The sequence below is a fragment of the Salvelinus fontinalis genome, chromosome 6, assembly GCF_029448725.1.
Source record: "Salvelinus fontinalis isolate EN_2023a chromosome 6, ASM2944872v1, whole genome shotgun sequence".
In the NCBI taxonomy this organism is placed as follows: Eukaryota; Metazoa; Chordata; class Actinopteri; order Salmoniformes; family Salmonidae; genus Salvelinus; species Salvelinus fontinalis.
Genome location: NC_074670.1, coordinates 12,111,892 through 12,139,391, shown reverse-complemented (window position 1 = coordinate 12,139,391; position 27,500 = coordinate 12,111,892). Strand labels below are relative to the sequence as shown.

Here is a 27,500-nt window from a genome sequence, read left to right as displayed (position 1 = left end):
GGTTCTAGTTCTGTCCAGGTCAAAGGAGGGCAGATGGGTTAGCCATATGGCAGACAGGAGTTATGCCGCCACACACACACACACACACAGAAACACACACGGACTGCCATGCCGTCTCCGTCTTATAAAAGTCACATCCAACCGGATCATACCACCGGATCAGCCAGGCGTCAGCTTGGAAGCTGTTTGCTCCGCTTGCTGTTTGTGTGAACACATCTGGGTTTTAGATGTGTCTGGGTCTACCATTATTTTGTGAAGGGCTCTGTAAACTAGATTGACTGACAGTAATCAGTCAGTTTAAATACTGTGTAAATACTTTATTCTAAAACAGACTGGCTGACAGACAGGCACACAGAGAGAGCTGTGGGGCATGTTTACCTAACACTACTGCCTGAGAACATCTGAGAACACACACACACACACACACACACACACACACACACACACACACACACACACACACACACACACACACACACACACACACACACACACACACACACACACACACACACACTGAAGCAGGGTGAAGGAAAACGCTAAAAATAAACTTTAAAAACAATGTCTGCTGACAGAGGGTGTACAAACAGAACACTGCAGAGAGGATGCAGGTACAGCTGTGTGTGTCTGTGTGTGTGTCTGTGGGTGAGTGTGTGTGAGTATCAAACTTGGCATGCAGGGCAGGGAGGCCACTACTTGATCTTTCCAGCAGGCATCTGTGTGTCTGTGTGACAAGCCTCTTAGAATGAACTGCACACCAAGCAGACTGTCAGAGAGAGAGTAGCCCCAAGAAGGCAGGCGTATCAGCAGCTCTAAGCCCAGAAACTGACAGATGACACTGGGCTTGAGAGCAGCACAGCATGGCCTTTTCCTGGAGCCAGGATGCTAACGGCTAACTAGCTAACAACTTATAGATGCCACACTGTGTGTGTGTTTAGAGATCTTGGAGTGCAATTTTCCCTCGTTCTCCCTCTCACTCCCTTGCTTCAATAATGCCGTCCCTCCAGGATGACTACAGAGGAATGATAGAGGGAGAGAAGGAGGGGAGGAGGAGAGGGAGATAGGGAGGGAAGGATGAAGGAGGCTGCTAAAACAGATGTCACAAAGCCACAGGGTCCCAGTGTTGTTCATTTCTGTTTCTCTCTGACCATTTCGTTTTCCCTCACTCCCACTCTCTCTGTCCATTCCTCTCTCCCACTCCCACTGTCTCTGTCCATTCCTCTCTCCCACTCCCACTGTCTCTGTCCATTCCTCTCTCCCACTCCCACTCCCACTCTCTCTGTCCATTCCTCTCCCTCACTCCCACTGTCTCTGTCCATTCCTCTCCCTCACTCCCACTGTCTCTGTCCATTCCTCTCTCCCTCACTCCCACCGTCTCTGTCTATTCCTCTCTCCCACTCCCACTCTCTCTGTCCATTCCTCTCCCTCACTCCCACTGTCTCTGTCCATTCCTCTCTCCCTCACTCCCACTGTCTCTGTCCATTCCTCTCTCCCACTCCCACTGTCTCTGTCCATTCCTCTCTCCCACTCCCACTGTCTCTGTCCATTCCTCTCCCTCACTCCCACTGTCCATTCCTCTCCCCCACTCCCACTGTCTCTGTCCATTCCTCTCTCCCACTCCCACTGTCTCTGTCCATTCCTGTCTCCCACTCCCACTGTCTCTGTCTATTCCTCTCTCCCACTCCCACTGTCTCTGTCCATTCCTCTCTCCCACTCCCACTGTCTCTGTCCATTCCTCTCTCCCACTCCCACTGTCTCTGTCCATGCCTCTCTCCCACTGTCTCTGTCCATTCCACTCCCTCATTCCCACTGTCTCTGTCCGTTCCTCTCTCCCACTCCCACTGTCCATTCCTCTCTCCCACTCCCACTGTCTCTGTCCATTCCTCTCTCCCTCACTCCCACTGTCTCTGTCCATTCCTCTCTCCCACTCCCACTGTCTCTGTCCATTCCTCTCTCCCACTCCCACTGTCTCTGTCCATTCCTCTCCCTCACTCCCACTGTCCATTCCTCTCCCCCACTCCCACTGTCTCTGTCCATTCCTCTCTCCCACTCCCACTGTCTCTGTCCATTCCTCTCTCCCACTCCCACTGTCTCTGTCCATTCCTCTCTCCCACTCCCACTGTCTCTGTCCATTCCTCTCTCCCACTCCCACTGTCTCTGTCCATTCCTCTTTCGCACTCCCACTGTCTCTGTCCATTCCTCTCTCCCACTCCCACTGTCTCTGTCCATGCCTCTCTCCCACTGTCTCTGTCCATTCCACTCCCTCATTCCCACTGTCTCTGTCCGTTCCTCTCTCCCACTCCCACTGTCCATTCCTCTCTCCCACTCCCACTGTCTCTGTCCATTCCTCTCTCCCACTCCCACTGTCTCTGTCCATTCCTCTCTCCCTCACTCCCACGGTCTCTGTCTATTCCTCTCTCCCTCATTCCCACTGTCTCTGTCCATTCCTCTCTCCCACTCCCACTCCCACTGTCCATTCCTCTCCCCCACTCCCACTGTCTCTGTCCATTCCTCTCTCCCACTCCCACTGTCTCTGTCCATTCCTCTCCCTCATTCCCACTGTCTCTGTACATTCCTCTCTCCCTCACTCCCACTGTCTCTGTCCATTCCTCTCTCCCACTCCCACTATCTCTGTCCATTCCTCTCTCCCTCACTCCCACTGTCTCTGTGCATTCCTCTCTCCCTCACTCCCACTGTCTCTGTCCATTCCTCTCTCCCACTCCCACTATCTCTGTCTATTCCTCTCTCCCTCATTCCCATTGTCTCTGTCCATTCCTCTCTCCCTCATTCCCACTACCTCTGTCTATTCCTCTCTCCCTCACTCCCACTGTCTCTGTCCATTCCTCTCTCCCTCACTCCCACTGTCTTTGTCCATTCCTCTCTCCCTCACTCCCACTGTCTCTTGTGCTCGCTCGCTCAGACACACACACACACACACACACACACACACACACACACACACACACACACACACACACACACACACACACACACACACACACACACACACACACACACACACACACCACACACACACACACACACACACACACACACACACATACACACACACACACACACTCATACATACAGACACACAAATACAGACACACACGCACACACACGCACACATACATACATAGACATGCACGCACACAAGCACACACATACAGACACACACGCACACACATACAGACACGCACGCACACACATGATTTATTAATATATTTCTGCCAAGATGCATTTTTAAATTGATAGTCGTTGGCTCAATGACTGGATGTCTATGGGAACAGCTAGCATGTCATTGCGCTAACGCTAGTAGTAATTCACCCCCCCCCCCCCCCCCCCCCCCCCCCACGCTTGCCTCCACTGATGAAAAGAATCCTAGGGGAAATACTGCACACACACAAATATACCTTTCTTCCCTTCCTGATTACCTCCACCCTAAACACACACGCAGAAGATAAAGTGTCTCTCACATCAACACATCACAATCAGAGCTGGGCCTTTTCTCTCAGGGCGACAGTTGCTGTTTTAAACCATCAGCTCTCCCTCATAAATACAACCATATACTGTATTATAAACTGGGTGGTTAGAGTCCTGAATGCTGATTGGCTGACAGCCGTGGTATATCAGACCGTATACCACGGGTATGACAAAACATTTATTTTACTGCTCTAATTACGTTGATAACCAGTTTATAATAGCAATAAGGCACCTCGGGGGTTTGTGGTATATGGTCAATATACCACGGCTAAGGGCTGCATCCAGGCTGTACTCCGCGATGCGTCGTGCTTAAGAACATCCCTTAGCCATGGTATATTGGCCATATACCACACCCCTTGTGCCTTATTGCTTAATTATATCACTCTCTATTCCTCATGAACTAACTGGCTGGTCAGCTCTGCTCTGTCCCAGTGGATAATCTCTCTACTCTGAAGTCAATGTTAATTATGGGATGTGTAACGTAAGGGTAGTCTGCTTTGTGATCTGCATTCACGGTCCGGTCTGCAAGAGCTTCTAGTCCCATTCAGTCCAGACGACTACTATTACACAGTGTGTGTGTGAGTGTGTATGTGCGTGCGAATGGATGGCCAAGGCCAGACTTAGCTGAGGTACTCACGCTGACGCGGTCCTTTCCTCCAGGCTCGATCATGTAGGTGTGATTCCCATCAAAGAACATCCCACTGACAGAGAGAGAGAAAAAGAGAGATCAATATGACCGCCAGCCATTGCAGACATAAACAAGATGGATGCCAGCACTCTCTCTCCTCTCTACAGAAACTGATGAGGACTGTGTGTGTCTGTAACGGCACTAAGAGGGATAGGTGTCTATGGATGGTTTATAATGGTACATGTCTATGGATGGTTTATAATGGTACATGTCTATGGATGGTTTATAATGGTACATGTTTATAATGGTACATGTCTATGGATGGTTTATAATGGTACATGTCTATGGATGGTTTATAATGGTACATGTCTATGGATGGTTTATACTGGTACATGTCTATGGATGGTTTATAATGGTACATGTCTATGGATGGTTTATAATGGTACATGTTTATAATGGTACATGTCTATGGATGGTTTATACTGGTACATGTCTATGGATGGTTTATAATGGTACATGTCTATGGATGGTTTATACTGGTACATGTTTATAATGGTACATATCTATGGATGGTTTATAATGGTACATGTCTATGGATGGTTTATAATGGTACATGTTTATAATGGTACATGTCTATGGATGGTTTATACTGGTACATGTCTATGGATGGTTTATAATGGTACATGTCTATGGATGGTTTATACTGGTACATGTCTATGGATGGTTTATACTGGTACATGTCTATGGATGGTTTATACTGGTACATGTCTATGGATGGTTTATACTGGTACATGTCTATGGATTGTTTATACTGGTACATGTCTATGGATGGTTTATACTGGTACATGTCTATGGATGGTTTATACTGGTACATGTCTATGGATGGTTTATACTGGTACATGTCTATGGATGGTTTATAATGGTACATGTCTATGGATGGTTTATACTGGTACATGTCTATGGATTGTTTATACTGGTACATGTCTATGGATGGTTTATAATGGTACATGTCTATGGATGGTTTATACTGGTACATGTCTATGGATGGTTTATACTGGTACATGTCTATGGATGGTTTATACTGGTACATGTCTATGGATGGTTTATACTGGTACAAGTCTATGGATGGTTTATACTGGTGCATGTCTATGGATGGTTTATAATGGTACATGTCTATGGATGGTTTATACTGGTACATGTCTATGGATGGTTTATACTGGTACATGTCTATGGATGGTTTATACTGGTACATGTCTATGGATGGTTTATACTGGTACATGTCTATGGATGGTTTATATTGGTACATGTCTATGTATGGTTTATAATGGTACATGTCTATGGATGGTTTATACTGGTTCATGTCTATGGATGGTTTATACTGGTACATGTCTATGGATGGTTTATACTGGTACATGTCTATGGATGGTTTATACTGGTACATGTCTATGGATGGTTTATATTGGTACATGTCTATGGATGGTTTATAATGGTACATGTCTATGGATGGTTTATACTGGTACATGTCTATGGATTGTTTATAATGGTACATGTCTATGGATGGTTTATACTGGTACATGTCTATGGATGGTTTATACTGGTACATGTCTATGGATTGTTTATAATGGTACATGTCTATGGATGGTTTATACTGGTACATGTCTATGGATGGTTTATACTGGTACATGTCTATGGATGGTTTATAATGGTACATGTCTATGGATGGTTGATACTGGTACATGTCTATGGATGGTTTATATTGGTACATGTTTATAATGGTACATGTCAGGACATAAAAACACTGCAGGTCTGATGTAAATGAGCCTCCTCTCCATAACTAACACACCTAACTAACACTAGTAACCAACACTACTTACACTAGTAAAGAACACGACTAACCAACACTAATAACTAGCATTACTAACACTACTAACCAACACTACTAACCAACACTACTAGCCAACACTACTAGCCAACACTAGTAGCCAACACTAATAAACAACACTAGTAACCAACACTACTAACCAACACTACTAAGACTAGTAACTAACACTACTAACCAATACTACTAACCAACACTACTAGCCAACACTACTAACACTACTAACCAACACTACTAACACTAGTAACCAACACTTCTAACCAACACTACTAACCAACACTACTAACCAACACTACCACTAGTAACTAACACTACTAACCAACACTACTAACACTAGTAACCAACACTTCTAACCAACACTACTAACCAACACTACAAACCAACACTACCACTAGTAACTAACACTACTAACCAACACTACTAACCAACACTAGTAACACTACTAGCCAACACTATTAACCAACACTATTAACCAACACTACTAACCAACACTACTAACCAACACTACTAACCAACACTACTAACACTAGTAACCAACACTACTAACCAAAACTACAAACCAACACTACCACTAGTAACTAACACTACTAACCAACACTACTAACCAAAACTACTAACCAATAATACTAACACTAGTAACCAACACTAATAATCAACACTACTAACCAACACTACCACTAGTAACTAACACAACTAAACAACACTACTAACTAACACTAGTAACCACACTACTAACTAACAATACAATATTAATCATAAGCCCAAATTAAGAAACTTTTGTTTGATTAAGGGAGAATTGGTATGTGAGAGATATATTATGTATAACCTACCTAAAAGCAAGAGATCGCTATGTGCACAGGTAAGATCAGGGATATTGCCTCTGCGTATTGAAACAGGTAAGATCAGGGATATTGCCTCTGCGTATTGAAACAGGTAAGATCAGGGATATTGCCTCTGCGTATTGAAACAGGTAAGATCAGGGATATTACCTCTGCGTATTGAAACAGGTAAGATCAGGGATATTGCCTCTGCATATTGAAACAGGTCAGATCAAGGATATTGCCTCTGCGTATTGAAACAGGTAAGATCAGGGATATTGCCTCTGCGTATTGAAACAGGTAAGATCAGGGATATTGCCTCTGCGTATTGAAACAGGTCGGTATTGTGGTGAAATGGAAGAGAAAAGACAATGTAACTATTGTGACCTCGAAGAAAAAGAGAATGAAACTCATTGTATCCTCTATTGCCCTTTCTACCACGATATATGCTTGCTCTTATTCCAGAAAGCACATCAGATATTCCCTGGCATTATGTGGCTGAGTGATGAGGAGAACGTGAAATAGTTTTTTGTCCATTGCGTATTTCCTTTTGCGGAATATTTAGATAAAGCCTGGAATAAAATAAAAAGGGCTACCAATAATTAAATTGTAAACATATTTAGCTTCTATGTGGTAAATGGCATGTGTGTATATAGAGTGTCTATACTGTAGGCTTGTCTCCCATATGAATCTTCTCTTCATTCCAGACTGGGTTCAAATGACTTCTGTTTATTTTTTTTATTTTTTTCTGTATTTATTTATCTGTATACAGTTGAAGTTGGGAAGTTTACATACACCTTAGCCAAATACATTTAAACTCAGTTTTTCACAATTCCTGACATTTAATCCAAGTAAAAATTCCCTGTCTTAGGTCAATTAGGATCACCACTTTATTTTAAGAATGTGAAATGTCAGAATAATAGTTGAGAGAATGATTTCTTTCAGCTTTTATTTCTTTCATCACATTCCCAGTGGGTCAGAAGTTTACATACTCTCAATTAGTATTTGGTAGCATTGCCTTTAAATTGTTTAACTTGGGTCAAACGTGTTGGGTAGCCTTCCACAAGCTTCCCACAATACGTTGGGTGAATTTTGGCCCATTCCTCCTGACAGAGCTGGTGTAACTGAGTCAGGTTTTTTCAGGCCTCCTTGCTCGCACAAGCTTTTTCAGTTCTGCCAACAAATGTTCTATAGGATTGAGGTCAGGGCTTTTTGATGGCCACTCCAATACCTTGCCTTTGTTGTCCTTAAACCATTTTGTCTCAACTTTGGAAGTATGCTTGAGGTCAATGTCCATTTGGAAGACCCATTTGCGACCAAGCTTTAACTTCCTGACTGATGTCTTGAGATGTTGCTTCAATATATCCACAGAATTTTCCTGCCTCATGATGACATCTATTTTGTGAAGTGCACCAGTCCCTCCTGCAGCAAAGCACCCCCACAGCATAATGCTGCCACCCCCGTGCTTCACGGTTGGGATGGTGTTCTTCGGCTTGCAAGCCTCCCCCTTTTTCCTCCAAACATAATGATGGTCATTATGGCCAAACAGTTCTATTTTTGTTTCATCAGACCAGAGGACATTTCTCCAAAAAGTACGATCTTTGTCCCTATGTGCAGTTGCAAACCGTAGTCTGGCTTTTTATGGCGGTTTTGGAGCAGTGGCTTCTTCCTTGCTGAGCGGCCATTCAGGTTATGTCGATATTGGACTCGTTTTACTGTGCATATAGATACTTTTGTACCTGTTTCCTCCAGCATCTTCACAATGTCCTTTGCTGTTGTTCTGGGATTGATTTGCATTTTTCGCACCAAAGTACGTTCATCTCTAGGAGACAGAACGCGTCTCCTTCCTGAGCGGTATGATGGTTGCGTGGTCCCATGGTGTTTATACTTGCGTACTATTGTTTGTACAGATGAACGTGGTACCTTCAGGCATTTGGAAATTGCTCCCAAGGATGAACCAGACTTGTGGAGGTCTACAATTATTTTTCTGAGGTCTTGGCTGATTTCTTTTGATTTTCCCATAACGTCAAGTAAAGAGACAATGAGTTTGAAGGTAGGCCTTGACATACATCCACAGGTACACCTCCAATTGACTCAAATGATATCAATTAGCCTATCAGAAGCTTCTAAAGCCATGCCATACATTTCTGGAATTTTCCAAGCTGTTTAAAGGCACAGTCAACTTAGTGTATGTAAACTTCTGACCCACTGGAATTGTGATACAGTGAATTATTGTAACAACTTTCCTCTTCTTCTGACGAGGAGTAAGAGATATCGGACCAATTTGCAGCGTGGTAAGTGTCCATTTTAAAATGTAAAACTGAACACTACAAAAATACAAAATAACAAAGTGAAAGAACAAACGAAAATCGAAACAGTCCCGTATGGTGCAAACACAGGAAACAACCACCCACAAAACACAATAGACAACCGGCTACCTAAATATGGCTCCCAATCAGAGACAACGACTAATACCTGCCTCTGATTGAGAACCATGCTAGGCCAAACACATAGAAATAGAACAACAGAACAAAACATAGAAAAACAACATAGAATGCCCACCCCAACTCACGCCCTGACCAAACTAAAATAAAGACATAAAAAGGAACTAAGGTCAGAGCGTGACAATTATAAGTGAAATAATCTGTCTCTGTTGGAAAAATTACTTGTGTCATGCACAAAGTTGATGTCCTAACTGACTTGCTAAAACTATAGTTTGTTAACAATATATTTGTGGAGTGGTTGAAAAATGAGTTTTAATGACTACAACCTAAGTGTACGTAAACTTCAGACTTCAACTGTATGTTATGTATATTATGTATGTATGTATATTATTTTACTGCTCTAGGGATGTAATTATTACAAACACACACACACACACACGCACACGCACACACACACACACACACACACACACACACACACACACACACACACACACACACACACACACACACACACACACACACACACAGGAAGGATAGGTAAACGTCCTCTGTAGTGTCATTACGGGCAGCAATCATCTTAAACACTCACAAAACAATTTCCCATCCAGCATATATGTGAAGGTCCCCTTGTCCCTGTAAACTAGGTTGATGTGTGTGTGTGTGTGTGTGTGTGTGTGTGTGTGTGTGTGTGTGTGTGTGTGTGTGTGTGTGTGTCTCTGTGTGTGTGTGTGTGTGTGTGTGTGTGTGTGTGTGTGTGTGTGTGTGTGTGTGTCTCTGTGTGTGTGTGTGTGTGTGTCTCTGTGTGTGTGTGTGTGTGTGTGTGTGTGTGTGTGTGTGTGTGTGTGTGTGTGTGTGTGTGTGTGTGTGTGTGTGTGTGTGTGTGTGTGTGTGTGTGTGTGTGTGTGTGTGTGTGTGTGTGTGTATGAGAGAGAGGGTGCGTGTGCATGCATGCAGGCTGACATGCGACTGTGAAGCGGACATCATCACTTAACGTTATCAGAAGCTTTTTAGGAGATTGCTCAGGTCAAAGTGTGTACTTTAGGAATGAGGATCAACATCACACACACCTCACATCCAGGCTGGGATGATGCTCCACATACAGAGTTCACCTTCAGCACCAATTGTCTCTGCCAGACCGCACACGCACGCACACACACACACAGACACGCACAGACACGCACACACACAGACACGCACACACACACACGCGCATACACACACACACACACAGACACGCACAGACACACACACACACAGACACGCACACACGCACGCACACACACACACAGACACGCACAGACACGCACACACACAGACACGCACACACACACACACACACACGCGCATACACACACACACACACACACACTCTCTATCTCTGAGCGTATAGCTCTGTATATCAGGCTGCTATGATGGGACTGTCACAACCTTATTGGGAGTTCACTGACTGTATGCCTAACGCAGATGGGTCAGCACACACACACACAAGTGCATGCACACACACACACACACACACACACACACACACACACACACACAGACACACAGACACACACACACACACACACACACACACACACACACACACACACACACACACACACACACACACACACACACGGAAGACTAAATATCACCCAGGACAGAAGACAGATTGTCTGATCCACCATCCTGATCTCGCGAGCTTACACACAATGAGAGCGCAACGGTCAGAATGGTGGATCAGGCTAGGAGAGAGAGGGTGGTTAGGATGGAGGATCAGGATGGTGGATTACTGTAAACAGTAATACAGTGGTCACACTGTCACAATGTGTGTTTGTAAACAGTAACACAGTGGTCACACTGTCACAATGTGTGTTTGTAAACAGTAACACAGTGGTCACACTGTCACAATGTGTGTCTGTAAACAGTAACACAGTGGCCACACTGTCACAATGTGTGTCTGTAAACAGTAACACAGTGGTCACACTGTCACAATGTGTGTCTGTAAACAGTAACACAGTGGCCACACTGTCACAATGTGTGTCTGTAAACAGTAACACAGTGGTCACACTGTCACAATGTGTGTCTGTAAACAGTAACACAGTGGCCACACTGTCACAATGTGTGTCTGTAAACACTAACACAGTGGTCACACTGTCACAATGTGTGTCTGTAAACACTAACACAGTGGTCACACTGTCACAATGTGTGTCTGTAAACACTAACACAGTGGTCACACTGTCACAATGTGTGTCTGTAAACACTAACACAGTGGTCACACTGTCACAATGTGCTTTTTCATTTTGTTTCACCATAAAGTACTACAAGAAGAACAGTTTTCCCTGAGTCTCATGGTGGATGGTTTAGAACAGTGGTTCCCAAACTTTTTATAGTCCCGTACCCCTTCAAACATTGAACCTCCAGCTACGTACCCCCTCTAGCACCAGGGTCAGCGCACTCTCAAATGTTGTTTTTTGCCAAGCTTGTAAGCCTGCCACACACACACTATACAATACATTTATTAAACATAAGAATGAGTGTGAGTTTTTGTCACAACCCGGCTCGTGGGAAGTGACAAAGAGCTCTTATACTGGAGGCAGGGCACAAATAATAATATAATAATAATCAATAATTTTGGTCTTTATTTAGCCATCTACATATAAAACCTTATTTGTTCATCAAAAATTGAGAATAACTCACTACAGGTTAATGAGAAGGGTGTGCTTGAAAGGATGCACATAACTCTGCAATGTTGGGTTGTATTGGAGAGAGTCTCAGTCTTAAATAATTTTCCACACACAGTCTGTGCCTGTATTTAGTTTTCATGCTAGTGAGGGCCGAGAATCCACTCTCACATAGGTACGTGGTTGCAAAGGGCATCAGTGTCTTAACAGCGCAATTTGCCAAGGCAAGAAACTCTGAGCGCAGCCCTATCCAGAAATCTGGCAGTGGCTTCTGATTAAATTAAATTTTCACAGAACCGTTTGTTGCAATTTCGATGAGGCTCTCTTGTTCAGATATCGGTAAGAGGACTGGAGGCAGGGCATGAAAGGGATAACGAATCCAGTTGTTTGTGTCGTCCGTTTTGGGAAAGTACCTGCGTAATTGTGCACCCAGCTCACTAAAGGTGCTTCGCTATTTCACATTTGATATCGTCCGTAAGCTTGAGTTCATTTGCACACAAAGAATCATACAATGATGGAAAGACCTGTGTGTTGTCCTTGTTAATGCAGACAGAAAAGAGCTCCAACTTCTTAATCATAGCCTCTATTTTGCCAACACATTGAATATAGTTGCGAAGAGTCCCTGTAATCCTAGATTCAGATCATTCAGGCGAGAAAAAACATCACCCAGATAGGCCAGTCGTGTGAGAAACTCGTCATCATGCAAGTGGTCAGACAAGTGAAAATGATGGTCAGTGAAGTAAACTTTAACTTCTTATGGCTGAAGGGGCAGTATTGAGTAGCTTGGATGAAAGGTGCACAGAGGTGCCCATATTAAACGGCCTGCTCCTCATTCCCAGTTGCTAATATATGCATATTATTATTTATATTGGATAGAAAACACTCTGAAGTTTCTAAAACTGTTTGAATTATGTCTGTGAGTATAACAGAACTCACATGGCAGGCAAAAACCTGAGAAGTTCCACTTCCTGTTTGTATTTTTTCTGGGGGTGCCAATTTTCAACCAAGTTCTCATTGAAATCACAGCGAGTCATTGATGAGTTTTCACTTCCTATGGCTTCCACTAGATGTCAACAGTCAACAGAACTTTGTCTGATGAATCTAATGTGAGGGGGGACCGAAGGAGACAGGAATGAGTAATCACTTCCACGGGCTGATCACGCATTCACCATGCGCCTCCTCACATGAGGAGGACATCCGTTCCACCGCTCATCTGAAGTCAATCTAATTCTCCGGTTGGAACGTTATTCAAGATGTATGTTAACAACATTCTAAAGGTTGATTCAGTACATCGTTTGACATGTTTCTACTGACTGTTACGGAACTATTGGACATTTCATCACGTTATAGTGGAGGCGCTTTCTGGCTTTGGAATTGTTTACCAAAGGCGCGAACCAAAGTAGCTAATTCGACATAAATAACGGACATTAACGAACAAATCAAGCATTTATTGTGGACCTGGGATTCCTAGGACTGCATTCTGATGAATTCATCAAAGGTAAGGAAACATTTATCATGTATTTTCTGGTTTTTGTTGACCCCAACATGGCGGCTAATTGGGCTATTGTTCTGAGCTCCGTCTTAGATTATTGCATGGTTTATTTTTCCATAAAGTTTTTTTGAAATCTGACACAGCGGTTGCATTAAGGAGAAGTATATCTATAATTCCATGTGTATAACTTGTATTATCATCTATATTTATGATGAGTATTTCTGTTGAAACGATGTGGCTATGCAAAGTCACTTGATGTTTTTGCAACTAGTGAATCTAACGTGTCAATGTAAACTCCGATTTTTTTATATAAATATGAACTTAAAACCTGTTATGGCTGCAGCCCGACACCGGTACACTTATGACAACATCCAGCTCAAGTGCAGGGCGCGAAATTCAAAATCTATTTTTTTTTTATATTTAACTTTCACACATTAACAAGTCCAATACAGCATTTGAAAGATAAACATCTTGTTAATCCAGCCAACGTGTCCGATTTTTAAAATATTTTACAGCAAAAACACCACGTATATTTATGTTAGTTCACCACCAAATACAAAAGAGGACAGACATTTTTCACAGCACAGGTAGCATGCACAAAGCCAACCTAACTAACCAAGATCCAACCAAACAAACCTAGAAACAACTTCCTCAGATGACAGTCCTATAACATGTTACACAATAAATCTATATTTTGTTCGAAAAATGTGCATATTTGAGCTATAAATCCGTTTTACATTGATGCTACCATCATAGCTACAGTCAGAAATAGCACGGGAGTAGCCAGAGTAAATACAGACACCAACGTCAACTACCTAATTACTCATCATAAAACATTTCAGAAAAATATATGGTGTATAGCAAAATGAAAGACAAAGATCTTGTGAATACAGACAATATTTCCGATTTTTTAAGTGTTTTACAGCGAAAACACAATATATCGTTATATTAGCTTACTGCAATGGCTAACACACAACAGCATTGATTCCAAGTAATCGGTAGCGATAGCACAGCTCGACAGATATATGAAATAGCATCCCAAATTGGGTCCTTATCTTTGTTGATCTTCCATCAGAATGTTGTAAAGGGGTCCATTGTCCAGAACGGTCTTTGTTTGGATCCAGAACGAACTATTTCCCTCTTGAATTAGCAAGCACACTGGCCGTGCGGCGCTAACCTCTCCTTCTTGAAAAAATTATTCCAACGCATCACGTCTAAAGTCCCGAATAAATTTCAATAATATAATTAAACTATATTGAAAAAACATACTTTAGGATGATATTGTGACATGTATCAAGTAAAATCGAAGCCGGAGATTATATTCACCTATAACGCCGGTTTTCCTGGAGGCAATTCAACGTCCAACTTCGCGCCTTCGAAAAAAAAAATGATGGCGGACCTCTCACTCCAAGAGGCTGTATTCAATCCCAGAACGAGATATTCAAGTCCTTTCTGCGCTCACTTCCGCATGACACCCAGGGGAAGGTGTATGACGTGTTTCTATGGTCCCAAGTGACATGCCCTTTTATAGACAAGCTCTTGAAAAAAGACCTCGCATTTGGAAATCTCACTTCCGGATAGGAAATGGGCTGCAGAAAGAGTTCTGGTTCACTTAGAGAAATAATTCAAACGGTTTAAGAAACTAGAGAGTGATAATATGCATATTGTACGAGCAAGAATTGAGTAGGAGGCCGTTTGAAATGGCCACCTCTTTCCAGGTTACTCAGTGCTGCCCCTTGCAGCCATAAGAAGTTAATCAAACAAAACATGCATGTATTGTGTAACATGAAGTCCTATGAGTGTCATCTGATGAAAATAATCAAAGGTTAGTGATTAATTTTATCTCTATTTCTGGTTTTTGTGGAAGCTATCTTTTGCTGGAAAAAATGGCTGTGCTTATTGTGGTTTTGTGGTGACCTAACATAATTGTTTGTAGTTCTTTCGCTGAAAAGCCTATTTGAAATCGGACACATTGGTGGGATTAACAATAAGATTACCTTTAAAATGATATAAGACACATGAATGTCTGAGGAATTTTAATTATGAGATTTCTGTTTTTTTTAATTTGGCCCCCTGCACTTTTTTTTGTTTTTGTCATATCGATCCCGTTACCAGGATTGCAGCCATAAGAAGTTTTTAAGCTCGTCTCTCAATTTAAAAAAACGTGTCAATACTTTGCCCGTTGATAGATAACCAGCACATTTCTGTATGTTGTAAAAGTGTTACATGGTTGCTGCCCATTTCATTGCATAATGTGAAAAATACACGAGAGGGGGACTTGCTTTAAAAAAGGGGCCTTGCTTTAAAAAAAGTACAAATTTTCACTGTAGTGTCCAAAACATCTTTCAAGCTGTCAGGCATATCCTTGGCAGCAAGAGCCTCTCGGGAAAAGATGCTGCAGTGTACCCAAGTGGCGTCGGGAGCAACTGCTTGCACGTGCGTTACCATTCCACTATGTCTCCCTGTCATGGATTTTGCACCATCAGTACCGATACCAACACATCTTGACCACCAAAGTCTATTTGAAGTCACATAGCTGTCCAGTACTTAAAAAATATCCTCTCATGTTGTCCTGGTTTCCAGAAGAGGATGTCTTCCTTATTGACCCCCATAAACGTAACGGACATATACCAGGAGCTGTGCCAGGCCCGGTCTGACTCGTCCAGCTGTAACACATAGAATTCACTGGCTTGAATGCCAAGCAGTAATTGTTTCAAAGCATCTCCTGCATGTCACTGATGCGTCGTAAAACAGTGTCGTTTGATGAAGTATTTGTCTGTATAGTTTTTTTGGCCATTTCCCCCAGCACTGTCCCAGCCATATCCACAACAGCAGGGAAAATTAAGTCCTCCACAATAGTATGGGGCTTGCCTGTCCTAGCCACTCGGTAGCTCACCAGATAAGACGCTTCCTAATTGATGATGGCACCGATGGAGATGGCAGCATCGCGACTAGCTCTTAAGCAACTCTTCAGTATTTTGTTTGTTTATGTACTATTTTTTATGTTATTAGCTTAGGAATTGTTTTGTTTCATTACATACAGCCGGGAAGAACTATTGCATATTAGAGCGGCGGTAACTCACCAGAACTTCCAGCATTATGACCAGGACTACGACTTCCCTAGAGCGGATCCTTTGTTTACTCTCCCCAGAGCAATCAAACTTCTTCCAGAGGCCAACCCAAAACAACAACGGCGAAACAGAGGTACTCGAGGCAGTCTTCTGGTCCGACTCAGGAAGCGTGCACATCACCCACCGCTTCAGAGTATTTTACTAACTAATGTCCAATCTCTGGATAATAAAATTGATGAGCTCAAGGCGAGAGTTGCTTTTCAGAGGGACACCAGGGATTGTAACATACTCTGCTTCATGGAAATATAGCGAGATATACTGTCTGACTCTGTAAAGCCAGTTGGGTCCTCAGTACATCGCGCCGACAGGAACAAACATCTCTCTGGGAAGCAGAACGGTGGAGGTAAATGTTTTATGATTAACGACCTATGGTGTAACTATGATAACATACAGGAACTCAAGTCCTTCTGTTTACCCAACCTAGAATATCTCACAATTAAATGCCGACCATACTATCTCCCGAGAGAATTTTCGTCAATAATAGCCACAGTGGTCTACACCCCCCCCCCCCCCAAGCGGATACCACGACGGCCCTCAAAGAACTTCATTGGACTTTATGCAAACTGGAAACCACATATCCTGAGGCTGCATTTATTGTAACTGGGGATTTTAACAAAGCAAATTTGAGGAAAAGGCTCCTAAAAGGCTCCAAAATCCTATCAACATATTGATTGCTGTACTCGCACTGCTAAAACCCTCGACCATTGCTATACTACCTTCCAGAATGCATATAAGGGTCTCCCCCGCCCTCCATTCGGTAAACCGGACCACGATTCCATCTTGCTCCTCCCCTCCTACAGGCAGAAACATAGGTATTCCTCTTGTCCAGTTAGGTTAGGGCAGTGTGCAGTGTGATTGCGTCGTCTGTGGACCTATTGGGGCGGTAAGCAAATTGGAGTGGGTCTGGGCCGGCAGCCTTGTGAGGGTTAACACGTTTAAATGTTTTATTCACGTTGGCCACGGTGAAGGAAAGCCCACAGGTTTTGGTAGTGTCAGTGGCACTGTATTGTCCTCAAAGCGAGCAAAGAAGTTGTTTAATTTGTCTGGGAGCAAGACGTCGGTGTCCGCGACAGGGCTGGTTTTATTTTTGTAATCTGTGATTGACTGTAGACCCTGCCACATACGTCTCGTGTTTGAGCCGTTGAATTGCGACTCTACTTTGTCTCTCTACTGACGCTTAGCTTGTTTGATTGCCTTGTGGAGGCAATAGCTACACTGTTTGTATTCGGTAATTTTTCCGGTCGCCATGCCATGATTAAAAGTAGTGGTTCGTAGGGCCTCCCGGGTGGCGCAGTGGTCTATGGCACTGCATCGCAGTGCTATCTGCGCCACCAGAGTCTCTGGGTTCGCGCCCAGGCTCTGTCGCAGCCGGCCGCGACCGGGAGGTCCGTGGGGCGACGCACAATTGGGCTAGCGTCGTCCGGGTTAGGGAGGGTTTGGCCGGTAGGGATATCCTTGTCTCATCGCGCTCCAGCGACTCCTGTGGCGGGCCGGGCGCAGTGCGCGCTAACCAAGGGGGCCAGATGCATGGTGTTTCCTCCGACACATTGGTGCGGCTGGCTTCCGGGTTGGAGGCGCGCTGTGTTAAAGAAGCAGTGCGGCTTGGTTGGGTTGTGCTTCGGAGGACGCATGGCTTTCGACCTTCGTCTCTCCCGAGCCCGTACGGGAGTTGTAGCGATGAGACAAGATAGTAATTACTAGAGATTGGATACCACGAAAATTGGGGAGAAAAGGGGATAAAATTCAACAAAAAATAAATGAATAATAAAATAAAATAAAAATGTAGTGGTTCGTGCTTTCAGTTTTGCGCGAATGCTGCCATCAATCCACGGTTTCTGGTTATTGAAGGTTTTAATAGTCACAGTGGGTACAACAACACCGATGCACTTGCTAATTAACTCGCTCACCGAGTCAGCGTATACATCAGTGTTGTTGTCTGAGGCTATCCGGAACATATCCCAGTCCACGTGATCGAAGCAATCTTGAAACGTGGATTTTCTAGCCCTTCTTATTAATGCTATCTGTTGCTTTTATACATGTCTTATTACTCGAAAGTCGTAATATTCTCGCTGCAAAAAGTCCCATGGCTTATTTTTAAAATTTAGTTTCAAAATGTCTGCGCAAGAGTGGTTTTCTGCGAGAGAGTAACGGTTAATGTGATTGGATGTTAATTATTTGACAAGGCTACCTACATTTGACATTCTGCTGTTATTTCGCTGAACACTAGATGGTTGAATTTAATTTTTATCAGTGAAACAAGGCTACTCAGGCGAGATAAAAACCTCACTCAAATGCATAGCCCCATTGGAAAATATAAATGTACTGTTTGACATTTTTTAAATTTAAATGTGAATCACACTTTTATTTGGCGTACCCCCGACAGGCATAGCGTACCCCAGTTTGGGAATATCTGGTTTAAAAGAAAAGTTTTCTCTGAGTGTCATTGTGCATGGTTTAGAGCCTGATGGACACTGGGACAGGTACATTCAATTGAGTCTCAATCCTACTTCGTCTGTTAATATTATATTGCAGCACGACAGGGTGTGTGAAGGCAAGGCAGGATGTACATTATGGTAAAGACCAGACTCAGCATAAGAGAATCTCTCTCTCTCTCTCTCTCTCTGAGAGATGTATATAGAAGAGGTGTGTCTCTCTGACTGACACAGATAAGAGTATCTGCTAAATGACTACAATGTAAAAAAAAACATGTGGGCTATGATTACAACAGCCCTGCAGCTTCCCTAGCATTCTCTCTCTTTTGTCTCTCTCTCTTTTGTCTCTCTCTCTCTCTGAGAGATGAATATAGAAGAGGTGCGTCTCTCTGACTGACACAGGTGTGTGTCACTGCAGGTGTGTGTTTCTTCTGAGTGTGTGTGTGTGTTAAGGCGTTCCTCCTCCTCTCCATTTTCGGAAAAGGAGGAGTATTGAGGGAACCAAGGCGCAGCGAAGTTTGAACACATAATGATTTATTAAATAAACAAAATAGACAAAGACGAAAACGAACTATACTGGATATAACTAACAAAATAACAAAACGATGTAGACAGACCTGAACAAACGAACTTACATATACACGAAGCACGCTGACACAGGAACAGACTACATAAACCGAAACGAAACGAACAACCGAAACAATCCCGTATGGTGTAAGACATAACACAGACACAGGAGACAATCACCCACAAACAAACAGTGAGAATGCCCTACCTAAATATGACTCTTAATTAGAGGCAAACGCAAACCACCTGCCTCTAATCAAGAGCCATACCAGGCAAACCAAAACCAACATAGAAACAGATAACATAGAATGCCCACCCAACCTCACGTCCTGACCAACTAACACACAAAAACTAACATAAATAGGTCAGGAACGTGACAGTACCCCCCCCACAAGGTGCGAACTCCGGACGCACCAGCACAAAGTCTAGGGGAGGGTCTGGGTGGGCATCTAACCACGGTGGTGGCTCAGGCTCCGGGCGCGGTTCCCACCCCACCATAATCCATCCTAACTTCCTCCCTCCAAGAATGTCCACCCTCTTTTGACCCCCACAAAATCCCCTTAACAACATATCTAATAAGGACAACACCGGGACAGAGAGATAAATCAAGACAGAGGGATAGATAAGAATATAGAAGTAGAAAAAGATAGAGAGGGAGATCAGGATAGAGGGGCAACTCCGGACTGAAGGGCAGCTCCGGACAGAGAGACAGCTCTGGACTGATGGGCAGTTCTGGGTATCTAGCCTTTTCAGGCTGAAGGTCAGCTCATGGCTGACTGACGACTCTCGACGCTCATGGCAGGCTGACGGCTCTCGACGCTCATGGCAGGCTGACGGCTCTCGACGCTCATGGCAGGCTGACGGCTCTCGACGCTCATGGCAGGCTGACGGCTCTCGACGCTCATGGCAGGCTGACGGCTCTCGACGCTCATGGCAGGCTGACGGCTCTGGCTGCTCATGGCGCTCTGACGGCTCTGGCTGCTCATGGCGCTCTGACGGCTCTGGCTGCTCATGACGCTCTGACGGCTCTGGCTGCTCATGGCTCTCTGACGGCTCTGGCTGCTCATGGCTCTCTGACGGCTCTGGCTGCTCATGGCTCGCTGGCGGCTCTGGCAGATCCTGTCTGGTTGGCGGCTCTGGCAGATCCTGTCTGGTTGGCGGCTCTGGCAGATCCTGTCTGGTTGGCGGCTCTGGCAGATCCTGTCTGGTTGGCGGCTCTGGCAGATCCTGTCTGGTTGGCGGCTCTGGCAGATCCTGTCTGGTTGGCGGCTCTGGCAGATCCTGTCTGGCTGACGGCTCTAGCGGCTCCTGTCTGGCTGACGGCTCTAGCGGCTCCTGTCTGGCTGACGGCTCTGTAGGCTCATGGCAGACGGGCGGCTTTGCAGGCTCATGGCAGACGGGCGGCTTTGCAGGCTCCTGGCAGACGGATGGCTCAGATGGCGCTGGGGAGACGGATGGCTCAGATGGCGCTGGGGAGACGGATGGCTCAGATGGCGCTGGGGAGACGGATGGCTCAGATGGCGCTGGGGAGACGGATGGCTCTGGCCGGATATGGCGCACTGTAGACCTGGTGCGTGGTGCCAGAACTGGAGGCACCGTGCTAATGACAAGCACCTTCCTACTAGTGCGGGGAGCAGGGACAGGGCACACTGTATTCTCAAAGCCTACTCTATCCCTGATGCGTGGTACCGGCACTGGTGACGCCGGGCTGAGGACAAGCACATCAGGATTAGTAGGGGGAGAATATACAGTGTGTACAGGGCTCTGGAGACGCACTGGTAGCTTAGTGCGTGGGGCCGGAACTGGAGGCACCGGGCTAGATACACGCACTACAGGGAGAGTGCGTGGAGGAGGAACAGGGCTCAGGATACGCACTGGTAGCCTAGTGCGTAGTGTATACACTGTAGGTACTAGGCTGGGGCGGGGAGGTGGTGCCGGAAATACCGGACCGTGGAGGCGTACTGGCACTCTTGAGCATTGAGCTTGCCCAACCTTACCTGGTTGAATACTCCCGATTGCCCGACCAGTGCGGGGAGGTGGAATAACCCGCACCGGGCTATGTAGGCAAACCGGGGAAACCATGCGTAAGGCAGGTGCCATGTATGCCGGCCCGAGGAGACGCACTGGAGACCAGACGCGTTGAGCCGGCCTCATGACACCTGGCTCAATACTCAATCTAGCCCTACCAGTGCGGGGAGGTGGAATAACCCGCACTGGGCTATGCACTCGTACAGGAGACACCGTGCGCTCTACTGCGTAACACGGCGCCTGCCCGTACTCCCGCTCTCCACGGTAAGCCTGGGAAGTGGGCGCAGGTCTCCTACCTGCCCTTGGCCCACAATCTCCTAGCCCCCCCCCAAGAAATTTTTGGGAATTACTCACGGGCTTTTTTGGCTTCCGTGCCAGACGCGTTCCCTCATAGCTCCGGTTCCTCTCCTCGGTAGCCTCTGCTCTCCTCAGTGCCTCCAGCTGTTCCCATGGGAGGCGATCTCTACCAGCTAGGATCTCCTCCCATGTGTAGACACCCTTTCCATCCAAAACATCGTCCCATGTCCATTGCTCCTTCTTTTCCTGTCCCTTTCTCCTTTGACTCCGCTGCTTGGCTCTGGAGTGTTGGGTGATTCTGTTAAGGCGTTCCTCCTCCTCTCCATTTTCGGAAAAGGAGGAGTATTGAGGGAACCAAGGCGCAGCGAAGTTTGAACACATAATGATTTATTAAATAAACAAAATAGACAAAGACGAAAACGAACTATACTGGATATAACTAACAAAATAACAAAACGATGTAGACAGACCTGAACAAACGAACTTACATATACACGAAGCACGCTGACACAGGAACAGACTACATAAACCGAAACGAAACGAACAACCGAAACAATCCCGTATGGTGTAAGACATAACACAGACACAGGAGACAATCACCCACAAACAAACAGTGAGAATGCCCTACCTAAATATGACTCTTAATTAGAGGCAAACGCAAACCACCTGCCTCTAATCAAGAGCCATACCAGGCAAACCAAAACCAACATAGAAACAGATAACATAGAATGCCCACCCAACCTCACGTCCTGACCAACTAACACACAAAAACTAACATAAATAGGTCAGGAACGTGACAGTGTGTGTGTGTTTCCTCTGCATTCGAGACGCCCAATACTGCCGGATATATCCCAATACAGTCACACACATAAATATACATACAACACACACACCTCACTGCAGGGCTTTCTCCAGCTGACCCATCTCTCTCTCAGAGAAAGCACTGCTTTAGAGAACAACTAAAAATACCAGCCTGGGAAACAGAGACGTCCCACAGGACAATGCTGCAGGGAGAGAGAGAGAGAGGATGGAGAGAGAAAGAGAGAGAGGATGGAGAGAGAAAATGAAGAGAGAGAGAGATGAGGGAGAGAGAGAGGAGGGAGAGAGAAAGAGATACAGAGAGAGAAGATGGAGAGAGAGAGAGAGAGACAGAGAAGAAAGAGAGGGAAATGAAGAGAGAGAGAGAGAGAGAGAGAGAGAGAGAGAGAGAGACCGAGAGAGAGAGAGAGAGAGAGAGAGAGAGACAGAGCAGAAAGAGAGGAAGAGGAAGAGGAAGAGAGGTGTTTGTGTGTGAACAGAAAGAGAAATAAAGTATGACTGTATGTGTATGTTGAGGTGGTTGGTAGCATCAAGCTACCCAAATGGTGCTCCCTGGTGTTCAATTCAGCTCCCTGTAAGAGCCTTGGGATCAGGTCCAGGTGGGACCAACACAACATAAAGGAAACTAGCTCTGAGTGGCGGCCTTTGCCTGTCATGACTGGACCACACACACAATAAACAGAGAGAGAGAGAGATCAGCTAGTCTGAAATAATTATACTGGCATAATGCCTAAATGGGATAATTGCTATTTAGGCCTGAGACTGGGACACAGTGGGAAGGAAATACTGATCAGAGGAAAACACAGACACAGAATACTCACTGCAGGCCGTGGCAGGTGGAGAGGGCCACGAAGGATTCAGGGATGCCCCGCACTATCCCCTGGTAATAACAATGTTCTCCTCCCTGAGAGAGAGAGAGAGAGAGAGAGAGAGAGAGAGAGAGAGAGAGAGAGAGAGAGATGAAGATAGAGAGAGAGGGAGATGAAGATAGAGAGAGAGGGAGATGAAGATAGAGAGAGAGACAGAGAGAGAGAGAGAGGGAGATGAAGATAGAGAAAGAGAGAGAGAGAGAGAGAGAGAGAGACAGAGAGAGAGAGGGAGATGAAGATAGTTCACAAACACAAACACACCCCACAGAGCCCCAGGACAACAGCACAATTAGACCCAACCAAATCATGAGAAAACAAAAAAACAGAGCAAACTAGAATGCTATTTGGCCCTAAACAGAGAGTACACGGTGGCAGAATACCTTACCACTGTGACTGACCCAAACTTAAGGAAAGCTTTGACTATGTACAGACTCAGTGAGCAAGGCTTGCTATTGAGAAAGGCCGCCGTAGGCAGACATGGCTCTCAAGAGAAGACAGGCTATGTGCTCACTGCTCACAAAATGAGGTGGAAACTGAGCTGCACTTCCTAACCTCCTGCCAAATGTATGACCATATTAGAGACACATATTTCCCTCAGATCACACAGACCCACAAAGAATTCTAAAAAAAATCAAATTTTGATAAACTCCCATATCTACTGGGTGAAATTCCACAGTGTGCCATCACAGCAGCAAGATTTGTGACCTGTTGCCACAAGAAAAGGGCAACCAGTGAAGAACAAACACCATTGTAAATACAACCCATATTTATGCTTATTTATTTTCCCTTGTGTACTTTAACCATTTGTACATTGTTACAACACTGTATATATATAATATGACATTTGTAATGTCTTTATTGTTTTGAAACTTCTGTATGTGTAATGTTTACTGTTAATTTTTATTGTTCATTTAACTTTTGTATATTATCTACCTCACTTGCTTTGGCAATGTTAACACATGTTTCCCATGCCAATAAAGCCCCTTGAATTGAATTTAATTGATAGAGAGAGAGAGAGAGAGAGAGAGAGAGAGAGAGAGAGAGAGAGAGAGAGAGAGAGAGAGGGAGAGAGAGAGGGGGAGATGAAGATAGAGAAAGAGAGAGAAAGAGAGAGAGCGAGAGTGAGAGAGAGAGAGAGAGAGAGAGAGAGAGAGAGAGAGAGAGAGAGAGAGGGAGATGAAGATAGAGAGAGAGAGAGAGAGAGAGAGAGAGAGAGAGAGAGAGAGAGAGAGAGAGAGAGAGAGGGAGAGAGAGAGAGAGGGGGAGATGAAGATAGAGAAAGAGAGAGAGAGAGAGAGAGCGAGAGTGAGAGAGAGAGAGAGAGAGAGAGAGAGAGGGAGATGAAGATAGAGAGAGAGAGAGAGAGAGAGAGAGAGAGAGAGAGAGAGAGAGAGAGAGAGAGAGAGAGAGGGAAAGAGAGAGAGAGAGAAAGAGAAAAAGAGAGAGAGGGAGAGAGAGAGAGAGAGAGAGAGAGAGAGAGAGAGAGAGAGAGAGAGAGAGAGAGAGAAAGAGAAAAAGAGAAAGAGAGAAAGCGAAAAAGAGAGAGAGGGAGAGATAGATTAACACAACTGTCAGTGACATAGAGGATGGTAACTTTAGAGCCAATCCAACCTCTTGGCCAGAAACAACCAAAGATGTCAGCAATGTGTTGAAAGCTACTACCATCAATTTAAACACATATCTACTCCTTACAGATCAACACCAGTGCCTGTTTTCTTTATGGACAGGGTCCTGACCACACCATATACACATACTTTACATACTGTACACACACACTGCTGCACACTCTGAAGAAAGAGCAATCTATCACTGAGCATTTCGTAAGGAGATGAATCCAGAGCAATCAATCACAGAGCCTTCACCCTTAGATCCCGAGACTGAAGTAATCTATCACAGAGTACAGTGGGGCAAAAAACTATTTAGTCAGCCACCAATTGTGCAAGTTCTCCCACTTAAAAAGATGAGAGAGGCCTGTAATTTTCAACTATGACAGACAAAATTAGAAGAAAAAAATCCAGAAAATCACATTGTAGGATTTTTAATTTATTTATTTGCAAATTATGGTGGAAAATAAGTATTTGGTCACCTACAAACAAGCAAGATTTCTGGCTCTCACAGACCTGTAACTTTTTCTTTAAGAGGCTCCTCTGTCCTCCACTCGTTACCTGTATTATTGGCACCTGTTTGAACTTGTTATCAGTATAAAAGACACCTGTCCACAACGTCAAACAACCACTCTCCAAACTCCACTATGGCCAAGACCAAAGAGCTGTCAAAGGACACCAGAAACAAAATTGTAGACCTGCACCAGGCTGGGAAGACTGAATCTGCAATAGATAAGCAGCTTGGTTTGAAGAAATCAACTGTGGGAGCAATTATTAGGAAATGGAAGACATACAAGATCACTGATAATCTCCCTCGATCTGGGGCTCCACGCAAGATCTCACCCCGTGGGGTCAAAATGATCACAAGAACGGTGAGCAAAAATCCCAGAACCACACGGGGGGACCTAGTGAATGACCTGCAGAGAGCTGGGACCAAAGTAACAAAGCCTACCATCAGTAACACACTACCCCGCCAGGGACTCAAATCCTGCAGTGTCCCCCTGCTTAAGTCAGTACATGTCCAGGCCCGTCTGAAGTTTGCTAGAGAGCATTTGGATGATCCAGAAGAAGATTGGGAGAATGTCATATGGTCAGATGAAACCAAAATAGAACTTTTTGGTAAAAACTCAACTCGTCGTGTTTGGAGGACAAAGAATGCTGAGTTGCATCCAAAGAACACCATACCTACTGTGAAGCATGGGGAAGGACACATCATGCTTTGGGGCTGTTTTTCTGCAAAGGGACCAGGATGACTGATCCGTGTAAAGGACAGAATGAATGGGGCCATGTATCGTGAGATTTTGAGTGAAAATCTCCTTCCATCAGAAAGGGCATTGAAGATGAAACGTGGCTGGGTCTTTCAGCATGACAATGATCCCAAACACACCGCCCGGGCAACGAAGGAGTGGCTTCGTAAGAAGCATTTCAAGGTCCTGGAGTGGCCTAGCCGGTCTCCAGATCTCAACCCCATAGAAAATCTTTGGAGGGAGTTGAAAGTCCGTGTTGCCCAGCAACAGCCCCAAAACATCACTGCTCTAGAGGAGAACTGCATGGAGGAATGGGCCAAAATACCAGCAACAGTGTGTGAAAACCTTGTGACGACTTACAGAAAACGTTTGACCTCTGTCATTGCCAACAAAGGGTATATAACAAAGTATTGAGATAAACTTTTGTTATTGACCAAATACTTATTTTCCACCATAATTTGCAAATAAATTCATAAAAAATCCTACAATGTGATTTTCTGGATTTTTTTTTCTCATTTTGTCTGTCATAGTTGAAATGTACCTATGATGAAAATTACAGGCCTCTCTCATCTTTTTAAGTGGGAGAACTTGCACAATTGGTGGCTGACTAAATACTTTTTTGCGCCACTGTATATGCTCACACAAACCAAGGGGTGTCTGTGAATACTAATATGTTCGACAGAATCAAGACTACAGGAACGTGTGTGTCTCAAATCAAAGTTTATTGGTCACGTTTACAGATTTGCAGATGTTATCTCAGGTGCAGGGAAATGCTCTGGGGGTTCAACCAGGTCACATGCATCCCTTGAACACATTTAATGATCTGAGAGGGAGATCTTCTCCTCCTCACTACTCCTCCTCTCATCCCTCTATCCTATCTTAACCTTGCTCTTGTTTCTCTCATCAGATCATCTACTGACAGGAAGCCACAGCAATGATCGACACGCTCGATGTCTCTCTCTCCCTCCCCCTCGATGTCTCTCTCTCCCTCCCCCTCGATGTCTCTCTCTCCCTCCCCCTCGATGTCTCTCTCTCCCTCCCCCTCTATGTCTCTCTCTCCCTCCCCCCGATGTCTCTCTCTCCCTCCCCC

The 27,500-nt window shown here is 44.8% G+C and overlaps 1 protein-coding gene across 1 annotated transcript in view; it reads right to left on the bottom strand.

The window, feature by feature from the left end:
- Window positions 1-27,500, bottom strand: part of LOC129857058 (disintegrin and metalloproteinase domain-containing protein 22-like) — a 136,526-nt gene that overhangs the window by 51,961 nt on the left and 57,065 nt on the right. The window contains exons 5-6 of the mRNA XM_055924961.1: window positions 23,512-23,594; window positions 4,124-4,187 (exon numbers count right to left, since the gene is read on the bottom strand). Coding sequence (XP_055780936.1) covers window positions 4,124-4,187; window positions 23,512-23,594 — 147 coding nt within the window. The remainder of the gene's footprint in view (window positions 1-4,123; window positions 4,188-23,511; window positions 23,595-27,500) is intronic.